The 15,624-nt window shown below is 34.8% G+C and overlaps 1 protein-coding gene and 1 pseudogene across 2 annotated transcripts; one reads left to right on the top strand and one right to left on the bottom strand.

The window, feature by feature from the left end:
* On the bottom strand, positions 1 to 12,454 carry LOC111284716 (Zinc finger C-x8-C-x5-C-x3-H type family protein). The gene is made up of 10 exons (XM_022873587.2): positions 12,312 to 12,454; positions 3,917 to 4,106; positions 3,643 to 3,725; positions 3,414 to 3,509; positions 2,939 to 3,032; positions 1,957 to 2,192; positions 1,719 to 1,825; positions 1,410 to 1,638; positions 1,173 to 1,245; positions 1 to 679 (listed from the first exon to the last, which is right to left on the bottom strand). Exons 1-10 carry the CDS (start codon positions 12,353 to 12,355, stop codon positions 644 to 646), a joined length of 1,188 nt encoding a protein of 395 aa, XP_022729322.2. The 5' UTR covers positions 12,356 to 12,454; the 3' UTR covers positions 1 to 643.
* A 219-nt stretch (positions 12,455 to 12,673) lies between these two features.
* On the top strand, positions 12,674 to 15,381 carry LOC149518474 (uncharacterized; annotated as a pseudogene). The gene is made up of 5 exons (XR_016342882.1): positions 12,674 to 12,842; positions 12,933 to 13,129; positions 13,341 to 13,777; positions 13,856 to 14,152; positions 14,272 to 15,381. The product of XR_016342882.1 is annotated as an uncharacterized LOC149518474 (transcript).
* The last annotated feature ends 243 nt before the right edge of the window (positions 15,382 to 15,624 follow it).

The raw sequence follows: 15,624 nt of genomic DNA on the forward strand, positions 1-15,624 counted from the left end.
TCAACGCTGTGCCAAACAGATCCTTAATTAATATAATCATTCGGATTATTCAACCTATAATGATATAGTTTATTTTCATTTTACACTAGAATAAATTCTATAGGCGAATATCAAACCAAATCTTGGCTAATTCACACAGTTCAGATAACAAATACTAGCATCTCTATACAACTGGAAGATGTTTTCCATCATACCTATCCTTGCCAGTTCAAGCCTTGGTATACATGGCAGATATATCCATAACAATTTTCTTTTCCACAAGTTGTTAAAAGCAGAGCCAAGAAATGAAAAAAGTTTTCACAACATCATGCCAAAGAAATCATTTTTGTAACTTTTCTTACTCCCACCCACTTACCAATTCAGTCAGCCTAAAATGGCCTAGTATCTCCCTCTTCCAACGCACACTACACCAGCAAATGAACCCTCCAGTGAGGAAATTGACGAACCAAAATATGGTTGTCAAAGGGGACAAGCAGTTCTGTTGCAACTCAGCACAATGAAAATTTGCCAATAGTAAGCGGCAACCATCTTCAGCATGCAGGATCAACATCTGATGGCGCTTGCAGGTGACGCCTACAGCCCACAATCAGCATGCTTTCTACACATTTTTATAAAGTTTACATTGTTCTCACATGAATTCCAACTAAACATAAGCATCGGGAGGAGCTTCTTCAGGAATCTATATAACAGGAAAAAGTAATTCAGGTAAGAATGTCAGAAAAGACTAAACTATAAAAAACCTTCTCAAAAGATTGAACTACAAAAGACCTTCTCAAATATTATGCAAGGATTTCACAAAAAAAAAAAAATGACATAAATAACTGTAATAATGAGTATTCAGGAAACCTATACAATCATTTAATTTTCCTACTTATAATCAAGATTTAATTTGCTTTCTTAGCCCAAAGCTTTTAGAAGGTGAATGTAGTTATGGAATTTGTTGTCTTTTTCCCGCAGACTGCAGTAAGCAGTATAAATTAAAAAGCATCAATTAGTTATGCGCTAACTTTTAACAAAAAAAGCAACAAGATGCCTTCATTTGAGTGAAATAATTTTTAAAAAAAAAAGAATTAGGAGAGGATATCCAAAAACATTGAACCCCAAAGATAATGCTTAGAATCTACTACTTTTAACTACCATCTAAAAAATATAGCATAACTGAAGTCCTTTACCTCTCCTGGAATCCATTTCTCTTTTAACCAAATACTTGAATCCCCAGAAACAATCTTCCTTAGCAAGTTATTTCTGTCACATTCGGAAATAAAAATAAGCATATGAATTATTCTGATTGATACCAATAAATACATTCAAGCAATACGAAAAGCCTAGCTACTAAACAATCTCTTGAATAGAAAAGATTATTTTTCCCAATGGCGTAGGAATGAATAATAGCTTCTTGATTAGCATACCCTAACTGAACATCTTTAGTGGCTTGTCCATCTGCTTTAGAATTTGAGATTGAGACATCAAACAGAGCAGGTGGCTGGAAGCTGGATGAACTGAAGTTTTGTGTTGATACTGCCACAGCAGAAAATTGCTTATGTGCAGTACTAGTGATGCTACTGTTGGTGAAGCTAGCTGTGTTTGTTGTGGAAGAAGCTGCTACTGACTGGTTAGATTGTTGGCTACCAAATGAAACTGTCACGTCATGACTGAAATTAGAAGCTTACATAATACATGTACATGAATAGTTCAAATGGCAAAATCTTGAAACTTACAGGCATTGGCCGATGGAACATTGCCTGTTACAAATACACTTGAGGATTGGGCAGAATTTGGGAAAGAAATTGGTTGCCCAAAGGCATTATTTGACTGTACAGATGACCTGAGAAAATATTCTTTGCAAGGTTAATAAAAACATTAGGGCTGAACTTGGAATCAGGGACTTTCATAGATACAAATAAAGAAATGATATAAGACCAAACAAAAGTTTTAAATTATAGTAGTCATTCTTACCTCACTGGGAATCCTGTATAAAGTGAAGCACCCAGCTGACTAAAACTGGAGACTGAAGGAGGGAAATTATTTTGAGTGGCACTATTTTGAGCTGTTGGAGAAAATACAGTTGCCATGGCCCTGGGAAATGGGATTTGTTGGGCCAGAGTAGAGCCAACCGGCCCTTTATAGGGATTACAAAGAAAGTTTTCAATCTCAATTAACTTTGAATTGAGTAAATTCCTCTCTCTGTCAACCTGTGAAGGAATTTTGAGCAATTAGTAAGTTGCAGTCACTACTTACCATTACATAGTATGATATCAACATCACCTTCATAACAATGTTTAAAATTAATGAAAGACAGATACAAGGAGTTATTTGAGGTGCAGAAACACATTCATAACTATTTACAGACAAATGTTTGAGATGAAAATAAGAACAAAGTAAATCCAAAGATAAGACATTGAGAGCTGTTCATATACTCTAGAGTAAAGTGGTGTTATATGTATGTTTTTCAGTTTTGCAGAGTAGCCATAGGAAATTCTCTTAGGGGTGGCAAAGGAATTCTACTATGAAATTCTCTTATCTATCTGCCTGTATGTAAGTGATTATATGTGTGGTTGCATGTGCTTATCTAGGATAAAAGTACATTCTGTAGAAACAAATTTTAGATTTAACAAGTGATTCCTAGTTCCTAACGTTTAAGCCCCATATCACACGGTATTCCAACTATCTTCATGGAAACCATATCTACAACAGCTTTTGGCTTTCGTTCAACTGTTCTCTGGATCCATCAGCCCTTTTATTGCAGCTTCTTCATTTCTTGCCCATGCTACACTGAAACGTCCGAAATAGCCAAAAGCATATGTCTATGTCAAAGTAATTCCAAAGTAACAATTAAGAATGAAATTGCCAAAAACAAATGCAAATATACTAAGGTGACTGTAGATGTGATTAACATGCAACCATAATCTGGAAAGTAAGGTATTGAAGATCCCCTCACAATTGATTGCAAGCTTAACCCATGCTTTGCATCATCATATGCTGCTGCCCGCAATTCTTCTTGGCTTACATCACCAACGATGTCACAAGGGGAACTAAAAGTAAAAGAACTCAAATATTAGACCACATTAATACCACCTGACGGGCCACGGTTAGACAAATGTGTCAAAGGCTACTAGCCAATTAGTTCAGAATGGTTTTAACAGCAGCAGATTTCCAAAACCAATCATGATCTAATGTTTTTAAATTGGAACAAAAGGATTAGCATATGCTTCATTTAAGAAAATTGAAGTTTCTTAGAAAGTTATTATGTCTGAGCAGCCTAAAACACCTGAACTAAAATTCATTATTTATTTCTATCCAGTGCTAGTTTTGATATTTTTCCCTTAAATTTTCTAAAAATTCAGAGCAACAAATATCGTAAAAGTTTTGAATCTTTAGAAAGACCTGTAAACCATATAAGTTGTAAAACATACTTTTTCCAATGGCTGTAGCATGTAAACTTCCAAAGGGGTTTCTCATGCTCAAAATCTTCAAGAATGATGCGTTTGCAGGACTCAGGATCTGTGCACCTTTTGCATACATGAATTTCAAATTTTTTCAGGTTAGGTATTATACTAAGTAATGGAGAAGAGACAATAATTATTCTGATTTCTGAAGCAAGACAGCAGCCAAGAGAAATGACAACCAGTAATCGCTACTCACTTATGATTTGTTGCCTGAGGCTGATTATCAGGCTGCCGCAATGAAGGGGCACCACTGCTGGCAGAAGATCGTGTCCATGTATTCTGAAGAAAAGAGTAAATTACAGTACAAGAACAAACAATATAAAATTAGGATGCCTTTTAACAGAAGCAAAGGTTATACAAAACCTTCCAGAGCTTGATTCAACAAAGAGAAGCTGGAAATGACATCATATATCAATGAAACCAAATCATGGGTCCATTTGATATCTATAAATTTTAAGAGTGGAAATAACCTTGACATGGTTCTGTTTATTTCCAAAATCATTGGCCGCTTTTGGCTGAGCATTATTCTGAACACCAAACCCAAAAGGATTTGGCTTTTGTTGTTGGTGTGAGATAGCTTGAGTGCCAAATCCAAAGGAATTAGACTTTGGCTGCTGCTGAATCACATGAAGAAATTTGCACCTCTCACCATACTGACAGCTGGAGGACAAGAGGCCAAGACTAAGAACTTAGTGAGGAATCTAATACTGATGCATAATTTAGAGAAATGTAATTTATAAAGATGAAGATTATATGAATGCAGAAGTTAATATTTCATCAAGATACATATTAGCAGAAAAAACAATAAAAAAAAGTGATAACAAATTAAGCATCAGAACCCACAACCTTATTGATTCAGGCACAATATTAAAAAAATGATCTATTTTTACATTTTTAATTAAATATATTTTTAATTAAATATATTTAAGCTTAAGTGCAATGGTTAAGAATTGATGTATTTAAGTGAGATAAGTAGGTTATAAGGGGTAAGGGTTTTATAACTATTATCCTATGAAATGAGGAAGTCAAGATATTGTACGAAATACTCAGTTCTTGTGATTACAAAGTTAGCCTTTTTTTTTCTTTTTTCTTTTTTTTTTCCAAGTTTTAACTTTAAAGTATTAGCGATTGCTAAACTTGGCACCCAAAAGAGGTTTCCACTAATTTTGCTATAAGATTGTTAAACTCAGATGATGCCAACGATGGGATAAAAGGGGACAATTAATGCACTAAAGTTTTTCAAGATTTTGAAAAGAAATGTTTGATGCTCATCTTAAGGATCATTGCTCAAGTATTGAAGGCTAAGTATATGATCGTCCTAGTTTTACTAAACAAGTTAAAGTTGATTATATTTGTGATGATCTTCTCAAGTAAAACTTGAAATACTGAGATCATGCAATTATAAGCGTGCAACTTAGAAAAATTGTCAATGAAAATTATGTAGCATTTGAACATGCTTATGCAGGTAATTTTCCAATTGATATTTCCTAAGTGAGCAAGGAAAAGAAATAAAGAAAAGTGCTAGTTAATTGTACTAGATATAAAGTGAGCAAACACACAATAAAGAAAGGATGGCAAGCATTGTTTAATAGTCCCATTTATCGCAATATACTTGGTTCAAATTCAAAGACCACTCATTACTAACCTAGGGATAATTGATGCATGTGATAAATTTTAGGCTTTTAAATTAATTTTACTAATGCCAATGGGTTTGGCTAGAATTACAGCTATTTAGAGCTAGAATTAGTTGTCATAAACCTCAAGACTGCATAAACAAGGAGGGTTAGTTGATGGCTAGCATAAATTTTTTCGTATCTTTATAACAATGAACTATTGAAAACTTTGCTAATGCTAGGACATTTCCCTTTAGTGATACATTATTTCTCAAATAGAGTGAGGCTGTAATAGCGTTAAGGTGTAGTGAAAAAATGTGCAAGGATTCTCACATTTTGATGGACAAGGGCACGTAATGAAGTTAGTCCAAGACGATAAGCTACGATTTGGGACTTGTAATTTTGGGGCATTAATAGACAAGCCAATGGAGGTTCTTGTGACATTATTTGAATAAGGATTTATGTTGTGTCCATTGAAGAGACTAAGTGGAAAGGAGAAAGGCCAAAAGAACTTAAAGGTTTGGGGTTCGACTTTTGGTATTCAAGTAAGGATAGCACAAAACTTTGTATAGGTATCATCCTGAATAAGACCTTGAAGGATAATGTTATCAATGTCAGAGAATGATGACAAGATTGTAAATATAAAGCAAGTCTTGAGATAGGACCTTCAATATAATTAGCATATATGCAACTAAAATGTTCTTGGATGAGCAGCTCAATGTATATTTTGGAAGATTCGTATGGTTGAATCCAAAGAACCTTTAGTAGAAGAAGATATTCCTAGGAATACATCTAAATAGGGACAAGGATGCTAGAGAGCAAATGGCTATTCATGCAGGTCATGGTACCCTTTCTTAGACTTTGTTACAGTTTGTGACCTCATGATATCCAAACACTTGTTTCAAAAGGCAAGAAGAGCATGTCATTAACTTATGAATGGGGTATCAAGAACATAAAGAAATAGATTTCTTCTTTGTAAGGATAAAGAAAAGAGAGAGAATAGCTTGTAATGATTGTAAAGTCATTCCATGAGAAAATGTGACTAACCAACATGAACTAAAGTTTACTCAACATGCATGTGAAATGATGGAAAAGGAGAAGTAATTTCTTAAAGTACCCAAGAATTAACTGATAGGATTTGAGAGGTCGAAAATGTTTGATTTTTAAGATTAAGTTGCTTGAACAACATACTTGGAAAATGGATGGGCAAGCAAAAGTTACATGGGATGATATCTCTAGTCACATTCGAAAAGTGGCTAAGAATGTTCACATATAATCTAAAGTTGGTGATCCATTAAACAATGCAAGAAATTTTTGTGGTGAAAAAAAGGAAGTATAGGAAAAAGCCCCAAGTTATTTAAAAAAAAAAAAACTTGTTATAAAGATTTCCATCATTGTAGAAATGTGAAAAACCTAGAAAAGCACGATATGGCAAAGAAATATGCAAAGATGTAAAAGAGAAAGCTTGAACTTTTGAGGATTCCTGTTCAGGGTATAAATGAAAAGGTACATTTGAATAGCTCATGAACAAGCTCAACTAGAGCTCATTTATATTTGTTTATAAGTTTAAGGAACAAGTTTGAACAACAATCCTTTTAGGCTTGATTAATAAACAACCGAATTTGAAAATTGGTAACCTGGGTTGTTTATGTTCATGCAAGCTTGTTAGAAAAGCTCATGAGGAGCTTGTTTTATCATTATCAAGTTGATTAGTTTTAGCTCTAATATCTTTCTATACAACTCAAATCATGATTTAATGTCTATATCATTGAAAAGTAGGTATAAAATAGACTAAAATTCATTGACAAAATTAAAAAAAATTGTTTCAAATATATTTTTATGTGAATAAAAATGAACACATTAAAAGTTTTGAAACATGGAAAAAACAATGTTGTCAAGGCGCAAGGTTCACTCTAGGTGCTAGAATGCTTAAACTACTTGACGTACAAGGGGCACAAAATGGGCTCACCTAAGTGAAGTAAGGCTCAAAATTTATATGTATGTACTTTTGTCTGCATGTGTGTATATATGAAATAAGCGTAAGCTATATAAATCTGATAATAACTACTGGTTTCAAGTGTGGATAAAGCGAGGAGGGTTGCAATAGGATGACAGCCAACGTAAAACATAATCAAACCATGATGAGAGACCACAATAAGAATTTTCGTTGGCTCATCGTCTCCTAACAACGTGCTACATTGGACCCTAGGTACAGTGTTAAATGGGCAAGGGTTGGCAGGTTCTTGCCCCAAAGTGATGTGCCACATCGCTACTCATGTGTCGTGCCAAATAGGCAAGGTTTCTTGTCTTTTAATGGACGAACACGAGTAAAGAAGCTAGGTCATATGGGTAAGTTACGCTTAGCTACTTGGAATATAGGATCGTTAACTAATAAGTTAGTAGAGATAGGAGAGGTCATGACTAGGAGAGGAATTAATATTACGTGTCTCCACCAAGTGGGTAGTGGAAAAGACTAAAGAGGCAGAAACATGGGGCTCTAAGCTTTAGTAACATGTAAGAAAAGAAGTAAAAATGAAGTGGGCATAATTATAGATAAGAATTTGAATGATGATGTGGTTGAGGTTAAAACAAAAAGAGATAGAATTTACATATTAAACTTATATTAAGAGAGGAAATTGTTAATGTCATTAGTGCTTACGCCTCGTAAATAGGGTTGGATCAAGCAAGTAAGCAAAAGTTTTGGGAAGATTTAGACGAGGTAATACAAGCCACACCAAATGGAAAAAGTTGTTTATTGAAGGAGACATGAATGGTCACATAGACAAGGATTATAATAACTTTAAAAGGGTGCATGGAGGAAATGACTTTGGAGAAAGAAACGATATCAAGGATTATATTCTAAAGTTTGCTACTGCATTTGACCTAACTATATTAAACATGTGTTCTACAAAAAGCGAATCACATTTGGTGACTTTTAGGAGTGGGTCAAACACTAGTCAAATTGATTTCTTTTCTACAAGGAAAGAGAATAGAAGTAGCTATAAGAATTGCAAGGTTATATTGAGTAAGAGGGTGGTAATAAAACATAAACTGCTAATTCTAAATATCTTTCACCCCTGGGGATGAAAGAGGATATGTCATCTTAGAAATAGGATACAGCAAGAAAGGAAGCCAAAAAGATTATTCAAGATTCAAAGATTGGGATCCATTAGGAATTAAATAGAAAATAAGAGATAAGAGATGGAGAAAAAAAGTTGTTCAAAATTGCTAAGATGAGGGATAAGAAAAGTAAGGATATTAATGATGTAAGATGCATCAAAGGTAGTGAAGAAAAAGTTTTAGTGAATGATGAGGAGATTAAGAAGCGATAGAGAGATTGTTTTGATAATCTCTTTAATGGCAATTTTGAACATGATATAGGTGAGCTTAACATAACTTTTAAGGATGTAAATTATGTGTTTAAGCGTAATATTAAAAGATATGTTGAGAAAGATGAAAGCAAAGAAAGTTGTAAGACAAGAAGTAATCTCGATTGAAATTTCGAATTTCTTGGGTGAAATAGGGATAGAATGATTGAGGGATTTTTTCAATAAAATTTGGTATACTTAAAAAATGTCAGAAGAATAGAGGAAGAGTACTCTAGTGCTTTTATACAAAAATAAAAGTGATTTACAAAATTGTTCGAACTATCGATGAATAAAACTTATGAGTCATACTATGAAACTTTAGGAAAGAATAATTGAATGGAGGCTGGGACAGAAAGTCACTATTTTCGAAAACCAATTTGGGTTTATGCCAAGACACTCCACAACAGAGGCAATTCACTTATTGAGGCTTTTGTTGGGAGCTTTTCGGGCAAATAAGAAAGATCTACATATGGTATTTATCGATTTGAAGAAAGCATACGATAGAGTTTCCCAAAAGGTGCTTTGGTGGGTCCTAATGAAGAAGTTCCCTTAAAGCACATTAACATAGTTAAAGATATGTATGAAGGAGTTATAACGAATGTGAGAACGTTTGGGGGCTTGACTGATAGCTTTCCCATTACCTCAGGATTGCATCAAGGCTCAACATGAAATCCATTTCTTTTTGCATTAGTTATGGATGAGCTCACTGCACGTATCCAAGACAACGTATTGTGGTGTATGTTATTTGCTGATGATATAGTCTTAGCTACAGAAACCAGTGATGATCTTAATGTGAAATTAGAATTATGGAGGAATGTGCTAGAGTCTCGAGACTTTAAATTGCATAGACCTAAAATTGAATATATGGAATGTAAGTTTAGTAGTCATAGAAGCGAGTGCTATCGTGATTAAGTTGAATGGTGAGGTAGTTGGAATCAATTATTCAGAGCGATGATGAGATAAAAAGGGATGTAAATCATAACATTCAAACAAGTAGGTGAGGTGGCGAAGTGTTTCGGGTGTGTTATGTGATCGCAAAATGTTTTTAAAGTTAAAGGTGAAGTTGTTTAAATAAATTGTAAAGCTTGCATTGTTATACGAGATTGAGTGTCAGGGCGTTAAGAAACAAAATGAGAAGAAAATAAGCATAGTTGAGATAATGATGCTTAAATGGGTGTGTGGTAAAACTAGAAAAGACAATAAAAAAATGAAGAGATTTGAAAAAAAAAAAATAGAGATAATCCAAATTGAGAAAAAGATAGAGAAGGCTGTTTGAGATGGTTTGGATATGTGAAACATATACCTATATGTGCACCAGTTAGGAGAAATGAGCTTTTGGATTTGAAAAAGACCAAAACTTCTAGAGATAGACCACGAAAGACGTGCATGCAAGTAATAAAAAATGATATGAGAGTTAAGAAAGTAAATGAAAACATTGTTTTTTATAGAAATGAGTGACACAAAAAGATTCAAAACTACAACCTAACATGATTTTTTTTTTTTAGTCTTTTATACAACCGACCCCAGAATTATGGGATATAAGACTCGGTTTGTTGTTTTTATTGTATATTAATATGATAATAAACTCTAAAGAGTAGTCATTTTATCGTATAAAACATGCAAATGTTTTTTGTTGGTCCATATGCATTATTTCATATGGTCCCACACATGTTGTTGAATACTCAAACATTGAGAAGTAGAGATTTTGATATTCTCCCCCTTTTTTTTTCTTTTACTATTAAAGGCACAGTTAATAAAAAAATAAAAAATAAATAAATTAAAGAGAAATTCAATGAGGCGAGCTTTCTTCGCACCTACTGCCTTACAAAAAGCATGCCTAGGCACACTAGACATATGCTTAATCAAATGTACCATGCCAAAAAATGTTTGAGACACTTTTTTTGTCATGCGTGCCTAAGCACACACCTTAACAACATTGGGGAAAAGACAAGAAAACTTCTAGTGTAGTCAAGTCCTTGAAACATTTTGGTTCAAGAAAAAAAGTTGTTTAATAATTTAAGTTGATTCAATGCTGGTCTGAGCCAACTTTGAAAAAGGCTTCTTAAGCTTAATTTGTGCTCAGTTATTGTTCAAGATCATCTAAATTTAGCAAAGCCAAGTTTGAGGAAGGTAAGCTTAGGTTTATTTGATTCATTTAAACCCCCAATTTCTATAAATGGTTGGACAGCAAAGAACAAAGAGATATGTGCAAACTTGCCAAAATGAGATAAGAGAGGACAAGGAACTCAAACAAAACAAAGTGCATTAAAAATGAGAATAAGAAAGCGCTTTTAACTTTAGAAAGCTATTAAGGACCGATGGACAAGTAGTTTTCAATAAGTTGTTCAATGAGAAATTGGGTGTTACGACATTGGGGAGCTTAATTATTCATTAAAAAAATACAAGTTAACTTTTTATCAGCATGTTCGAAAAAAAGAACAAAAAAAAGTAAAGGAAGCTTCGAAAAGGATGAGTAGTAAAACAATTGGACCATGTGACATCCTTACTGAAGTGTGGAAGTGAATGCAAGAAGAAGGAGATACTGGCATACAAACTTGTTCTATAAGGTTCTAAGAACCAAAAAGATATCAGATGAGCAAAGAATGAGCACGTTAATACCCCTGTACAAGAACAAAGCGGAGATACAAAATTGCGCCAGTTATACAGATATTAAGTTGAATAGCCATATGATAAAATTATTGGAGAAAGGTGGTCAAACAAAGATTAAATGATGAGAATAATGTTTCTAAGAACAATCTGATTCTATGTTAGGTTTTATAGGGAAATCTCACAATAACAAGAGAGATGTGCATTATATCAATTAATATAGAAAAAAAATTATGATAGCCACTAGAGCAATCTAGTGGAGGATCTCGGAAAAGAAAGGAGTTTAAACTATTAAATTAAGATATAAAGACATGTATGATAGAGCAGTTACTTGTGTAAAGAATTATATAAGTCAGCATTTTCAATGTCTTGGTTCAGTCTTTCAAATGGATGAGAGTCTCAGAAGAGATGTCACCCATGCATCTGAGCAAGATGTATGGAATTGAGAAGTGTATTGGGAGTCTTTTAAGATGCCAAAATTTGCATTGATGTTAAGGAAAAATTGTGCATGAGAAAGATAATAGCAGCAATGATATATGAGAGTAAATGTTTAGAGTTCCATCATATCACTCATTTCCTTGTGCTCTATATGACCCAACTTTTGTCCTTTACTTCACTTAGTCTAATAGGTTGCAAAAATTTAGCTTCAAGCTTTGCCTGCAAAAAATACTAAAATGGGAACCTTTTAAAGGTTTGAGTCCTACCACATGTGGATTAGGTCAAAGTTTATTTTAGTTTGTTAATTTGCTTAGTCTCTTAATTAGTTCTTATATTGAATGTAATGGTTGTTGAAGTTTGTTTGCTTGAGACATATTTTCGATTTATGAACATAACTATCAAAAAGAAAAAAAAAACCCAAAAGAAGTATTATGGAGGTTAATCAAATTTGCCAGTATGCATTTATTTCCCAGGAAACCCACTTTTTTCTCTTTTATTTTTGAGCATCTTTAAGCTCTATTCGTTCCTTTGTTGAAGCAATAGTTTCTGAATTTGAAACTAAACCTATGGATACCATTCAAAATCAAGTTTATCCCTTAAAACCTGAAATACTGTTTGTTGTTCTGTTTAAACGAAGATTTATGGGGAACTGATTCTATATTCTCCTAGAGAGATCTTGTTCTAATTAAGGATTAATATGCTATTACGAGGAAACCATCAACAGCATGTAATTTGACACAAAAAATAAAAATAAAAAACCTCTTTTTATGAAATATATTGGACAAATCAGCTTAATTATATAATAATATCATAAGGAGAAGAATAAGATGATGAAGTACCTGCCACGCTGAAAGTTTCTGCAAGGCTCTTTCTTGTAATGCATTTGAATGTGTTAATATTATGAGAATGACCAGAGCTGGGAGTTGAAAGTACGAGCAAAATCCTTGCGCCTCTCTCCCGTTTATTGCGATTTGCAGAACCCAAAACTCGAAAGAGCCGAAAGCCCGAAACCATAAAGGTATGAGCGAGTTTCTTGCTGTTGGGTTCGCTTTAATGGATCAACAATATTTATAACTAAGCCCAACTTCTAAATTTGAGGTTGAGGCCCTCCCAGCAGCCCAGAAATACCCAAAAAGCAGTTTCATTGCATTCATATTGAGTCTAATAGTAGCCTGGTAGGGGAACTGGGAAAGAGAAGGAGATGGCAACCACAGCCACAACAGCAATACATGTAGGGAGTTTGGGGCAGAGCGTTAGCAGCGATGGTCTTCCGAAGGTTTTCTCGGCCGTGGGAAAGGTGGAAGGATTGGACATCATTAGGACCAAATGCCGTAGCTTCCTCCAACTCTCTCTCCAAGCTCTTCAGCACGGTAGGAAATCTTTGTAAATTGAATGTTAAGGCTGCTCTTCTTTTCTTACCGCCTTTAATTTATAGTTTGTTTATTTTTGCAATCATACAGTATAATAGGTACTTGTGGAAAGGAGGTAAGCTGAAGGTGGAAAAGGCAGTTTCTTACCTGCTTGAAACGGGAATGGGCCGAAGCAGAAGCAGAAACAGAAACACGCCATCCACCCATCAGATAATCACAGCAACAAAAGCAAGATTCACGTTTCCCAAGACAACCATCTTCGAATTTTCCTTCCTAGATTATCAAAGGTCAGCCCTCTGGTTCATTTAATTTATATTTTTTGACAACTAAACTTTTTTTTTATCTAATTCCAAAAATTTCAGCCTTCTACTACGAATTGCTTTCCGAAATCTGTTGTATGTGTATTTAGCTGACCAGGATTAGTCGGTTTTATATATTTGGTATTGTCAACTTCAGCTGAATCCACATCCAAATCATGAACGACTATATGTTGTACAGGTGAAACCGTTGCCATTTAGTGGGACTGGGAAGCATGACACAGTTTCCAACGTGTTAAAACCCCGCCTTCCCTATACATTTTTGTGATTGTGAAGAGCATTCTGGTCATTTTAATGCTATGAAACAAAAAGAAGTTCAACATCACGAAGAAATAAACAGTGCCATGGATAACGAAGAGCTTAGTGTGATGAACTCAGTAATTAACAAGCTCTTTTAGAGGGGAAATGTTTCCAACACTAGCAGGGCTATCCTAGCAAAGGAAAAAGATGATTTCATCAAACCATTTGAAGATTCACTGTCTGATGAGGAAGGGGAAGATGACGGTGACCTAATAATTAATGTTGTTTCTAATGCAAATAATCGAGAAGCTATGTCTGGGAGCAGGAAGCAGAAAAAAATCTCCACCGAGGTGCAATTTCATGTTCAATCACCATGTAGCTCTTTGTTTTTCAGGGTCTATTAATTTTTGTTATACATGTACTTAATTTCTTTCTCTTGCTGTGTTCAACACCCAGAAAATAGACTTGTTGAAACCCGAATTTTGAATGATGGAGCAATTCAGAGTTCACGAAAAGTGCAGAAAGAAAAACAATTTGCATCCAACAAAGAAGAGGAAGCTACTTCCTAATAAAGAAGATAAACATGAAGTTGTTTCCTTTTCACCTGGTCAGGGAAGGAATTCAGAGTCAGATGAGAATGAAGCAGATTTTGAAGCTGATGAAGACAACCTCATTATTAATGTGGTGTCCATGGAAAACAAAAGAATGGCTCTGTCGGGAAGCACAAAGCTTGCTTAGGTCTCATAAAAAAAGGTGCACCCTCTCATTCAATTGGTGTGAGTTTTTTTTTTTTTTTCCTTATATTCTACTAGCACTACATATCTGCATATTATCTGGTCCTAATTTCTCTATGTTTCTGTCATGACACCTAGAAGTTTAAATCCAGCAGGACACAAACTTCTGAATATGAATCAACGCGGAATGAGCAGGAAGAGGAAAAAGATCTTTTACTTCCTAAAAGGAAGATGAAATCATTGCTTGCTGAAGAAAATGACCGAAATGAAGTTGTCTCCACTATACATGCAGAAAGGGAAAATTTTCAAACCCAATCAAATCGACCCTTTTTTATTGCTTAAACCACTGCTCAAGAATGTAGTCTCAAACAGTCGAATTCTAGTTGTTCATGGTCTCAAAAGTCTTCATGGAGGGCACCAGTTGGAGATAAAAGCAATAGTGTATTCTGTCTCACCAATATTTCGCAAAATGTTGATACTAACAAGGAAAAATGATCCATTCCTGATGGTCCCAAAGCGGACAACACTCTTGATTACAGGGATGAGAAGTTGGCAACATCTAAGAACTTGGAAGGCTTGTCGGGCAAAACGGAAATAGTGAATGTACTTGCAGAAGCTCAGCCTCACCAACCTAGCACATCTTCAAGTAATTCAGGAAGAGGTTCTACATGGCTCCACAAGTCTTCATGGATGCAATTGGTAAGTGACAGCAATTCTTTCAGTATCTTAGAAATTTTGCCAGGCACTACTACAATGCAGGAGCTTACAAAGCCCAATTGTGAGGATGTGGTGCACTCCACTAATCGAAACCATAGCAATATGACGAAGCTGTATAAGAGTGGACCTAAAGTAGATGGTTCTACAGAATTAGGCGTCAGAAAGGAAGGAAACTCTGTTCAGAGTATTGCAGAAAGCACTCATCAAACTGTTGAGGGCAACAAAGATACTTCCCTCCCAGCAATTGAGAAAAACAAAGGTTTTGGTGTAGATACTAGCATAAGTGAAACTCGTACTTATGAGAAGCTCTGCTTCATTGAAAGAGTGGGTAAAAACAAAGGCCGGCCTAAAGGGGTCACGCAAGGAAAAAAAGTGAAGAGACATGGTAGGTTGTTTAAGCGCTGGCTTTCTGGTGAAATGATTTTGTTCTGATTATCGTAAGACATTGTGTTGGATAGAAATACACTTGAACCATCAAAAAATATTAGTCTGCTTTTCTTGTTATCAATGAAACCAAGTAGATTGTCGTCATTTTCACCCTTTCTAGTGTTGTTGGACTTTTATTACGCATGTTTTCGGCTTATTCATCAAATAATTTGTTAATTCCTACCGAGAACTGGGTTGGAGCATTGTTTATGTGGGCGGTCCCTAAGCCAGGACAGCAGATCCGTCATGTAAGATTGGTCCATTGATTGGGTCCTTCGCTCTCGGTACAAAGCCTAATATTAAAAATGTTATATTGATCTACATCCTATAATTAAAAAATCTATATTT

This window comes from Durio zibethinus, chromosome 6 (genome assembly GCF_047325235.1).
Source record: "Durio zibethinus cultivar Kanyao isolate XHJ-2024 chromosome 6, ASM4732523v1, whole genome shotgun sequence".
NCBI lineage: Eukaryota > Viridiplantae > Streptophyta > Magnoliopsida > Malvales > Malvaceae > Durio > Durio zibethinus.

What these genes read in the sequence shown, in the direction of transcription:
- LOC111284716 (XM_022873587.2), bottom strand. Translation starts at nt 12,355, where the DNA reads ATGCATTACAAGAAAGAGCCTTGCAGAAACTTTCAGCGTGGCAG. An exon ending in TGCTACAGCCATTGGAAAAA is followed by an intron (nt 3,033 to 3,413) that starts GTATGTTTTACA and finishes TTTTACTTTTAG; the next exon opens with TTCCCCTTGTGACATCGTTG. An exon ending in ACTAAAGATGTTCAGTTAGG is followed by an intron (nt 1,246 to 1,409) that starts GTATGCTAATCA and finishes CGAATGTGACAG; the next exon opens with AAATAACTTGCTAAGGAAGA.